Source organism: Olea europaea, unplaced genomic scaffold, assembly GCF_002742605.1.
Source record: "Olea europaea var. sylvestris unplaced genomic scaffold, O_europaea_v1 scaffold32011, whole genome shotgun sequence".
Classification (NCBI taxonomy): domain Eukaryota; kingdom Viridiplantae; phylum Streptophyta; class Magnoliopsida; order Lamiales; family Oleaceae; genus Olea; species Olea europaea.
The window spans coordinates 1-1,294 of record NW_019250849.1 but is presented as its reverse complement, the minus strand read 5'-3'; the positions used below and the strand labels follow the sequence as shown (position 1 = coordinate 1,294).

General features: G+C 37.8%; 1 protein-coding gene across 1 annotated transcript; it reads right to left on the bottom strand.

Moving 5' to 3' along the window:
• LOC111385553 lies at window positions 1-1,245 on the bottom strand. The gene is made up of 4 exons (XM_023009955.1): window positions 986-1,245; window positions 555-902; window positions 380-456; window positions 1-294 (listed from the first exon to the last, which is right to left on the bottom strand). The coding sequence occupies exons 2-4, from the start codon at window positions 654-656 to the stop codon at window positions 27-29; spliced, it is 447 nt and encodes a 148-aa protein (XP_022865723.1). The 5' UTR covers window positions 657-902; window positions 986-1,245; the 3' UTR covers window positions 1-26.
• Between the last annotated feature and the right edge of the window lie 49 nt (window positions 1,246-1,294).

Below are 1,294 nucleotides of genomic sequence, written 5' to 3'. Positions count from 1 at the left end.
ATAGAGTCCATTAATGACTCTTGTGATCATTGCCCTTGACATGAACACCGAGGGATGGCAAGCAAAACTAGAGCCAGATCGGCGTTAGATCCAAGAATCACGGGGAGTACCAAGTTGGGCGAGGGAGTTATCAAGAATAAGAGGTAGTAAGGAAAAATATTACAGTTACCTTTCTCAGAAGGATTGCTAGGTAGTCCTTCTCTTTTGAGAATTCCTTCCAACTCCTCTGCTAAAAAGGCTTCTCGTTTGTTGTCAGGTACTTGCTTGGCTTTCTTGTAAACTGTAGGAGCAACGCTGTTCATTTTCAATTGAGAAAATGAGATGCAGTCATAAGAGGTTGATAATGACAACTTGAACACAGACTTCCAAACACACCAACCTCATTCCACATGATTTAATTATTGATCTCAGATGGTCAACTCGTTTTCCATATCCAGGAGTTGATTGTTCTTTTCTCTGCATACCAAAATTAAGTACGAAGATTCAGTGGATAAAGCATATACCTGCACGTATTTGTAAAATGAAATCTAGGTACAGAGAAATGAAAGACTAACCTTCACAGGTTTTCCAACAGATGATTGAGATTGACCATCTTCAGATACACTTCCATCATTATCAGAATCAATATATTCCTCTTTTGGCCTCTTTTCGCGCATGCTTTGCTTCTTGCCAGAGACAGCGGGATTGCTATCTTTGTTGGACCTTTTACGTTTCTTATCCTTTTCCCTTGGAGCAGCCTGCTTCCTTGATTTTACTCTGTCTTTTTCCTTGTCACTTTCCTCATCTGAGGAGTCAGAACCTTTTTCACTGCTTATCTTTTGTGATGTTTTATTTTGAGATTTCTCAGAGCTTTTCTTCTTAACATGATTAGCATTCTTAGAAACTCTGCCTGAATTCAGTACCTAGACAACACCAAAATTTGATGAATATGGAAATTAAATGCTTTCATTCACAAGTTCAGATATATTCAGAAGAATTTTTCCACCTGATCTATTTGCTCACTTATTAACTTCTTAAAAGGATCGAGAGTATTTTTATCAAGTCCAAGATCTTCCTCCAAAAGTCTGCGAACTCCAACCAAAGTTGTCTTCCTGGAAAATACACTAATGAGAGCATTGATTTGAAATTGACAAAAAGGAAAAGCTGAAACTAATATGCTTAGCCAAAGCCTATCAAATTGTTGTCAATATTGTAAACAACAGCATCAAGCTCAAGCTTCCTCCTTTTTAGCATTGTTGTGCTAATAGGATTTGGTTCAAGCTTCTCCCTTTCATTTTACTCAAGGGACTCATTT

Coding starts and splice junctions, on each gene's coding strand:
- LOC111385553 (XM_023009955.1), bottom strand. CDS start 656: ATGCGCGAAAAGAGGCCAAAAGAGGAATATATTGATTCTGATAATGAT. Junction 457..554: donor CTGTTGGAAAACCTGTGAAG/GTTAGTCTTTCA, acceptor TTTGGTATGCAG/AGAAAAGAACAATCAACTCC. Junction 295..379: donor ATTAAATCATGTGGAATGAG/GTTGGTGTGTTT, acceptor GAAAATGAACAG/CGTTGCTCCTACAGTTTACA.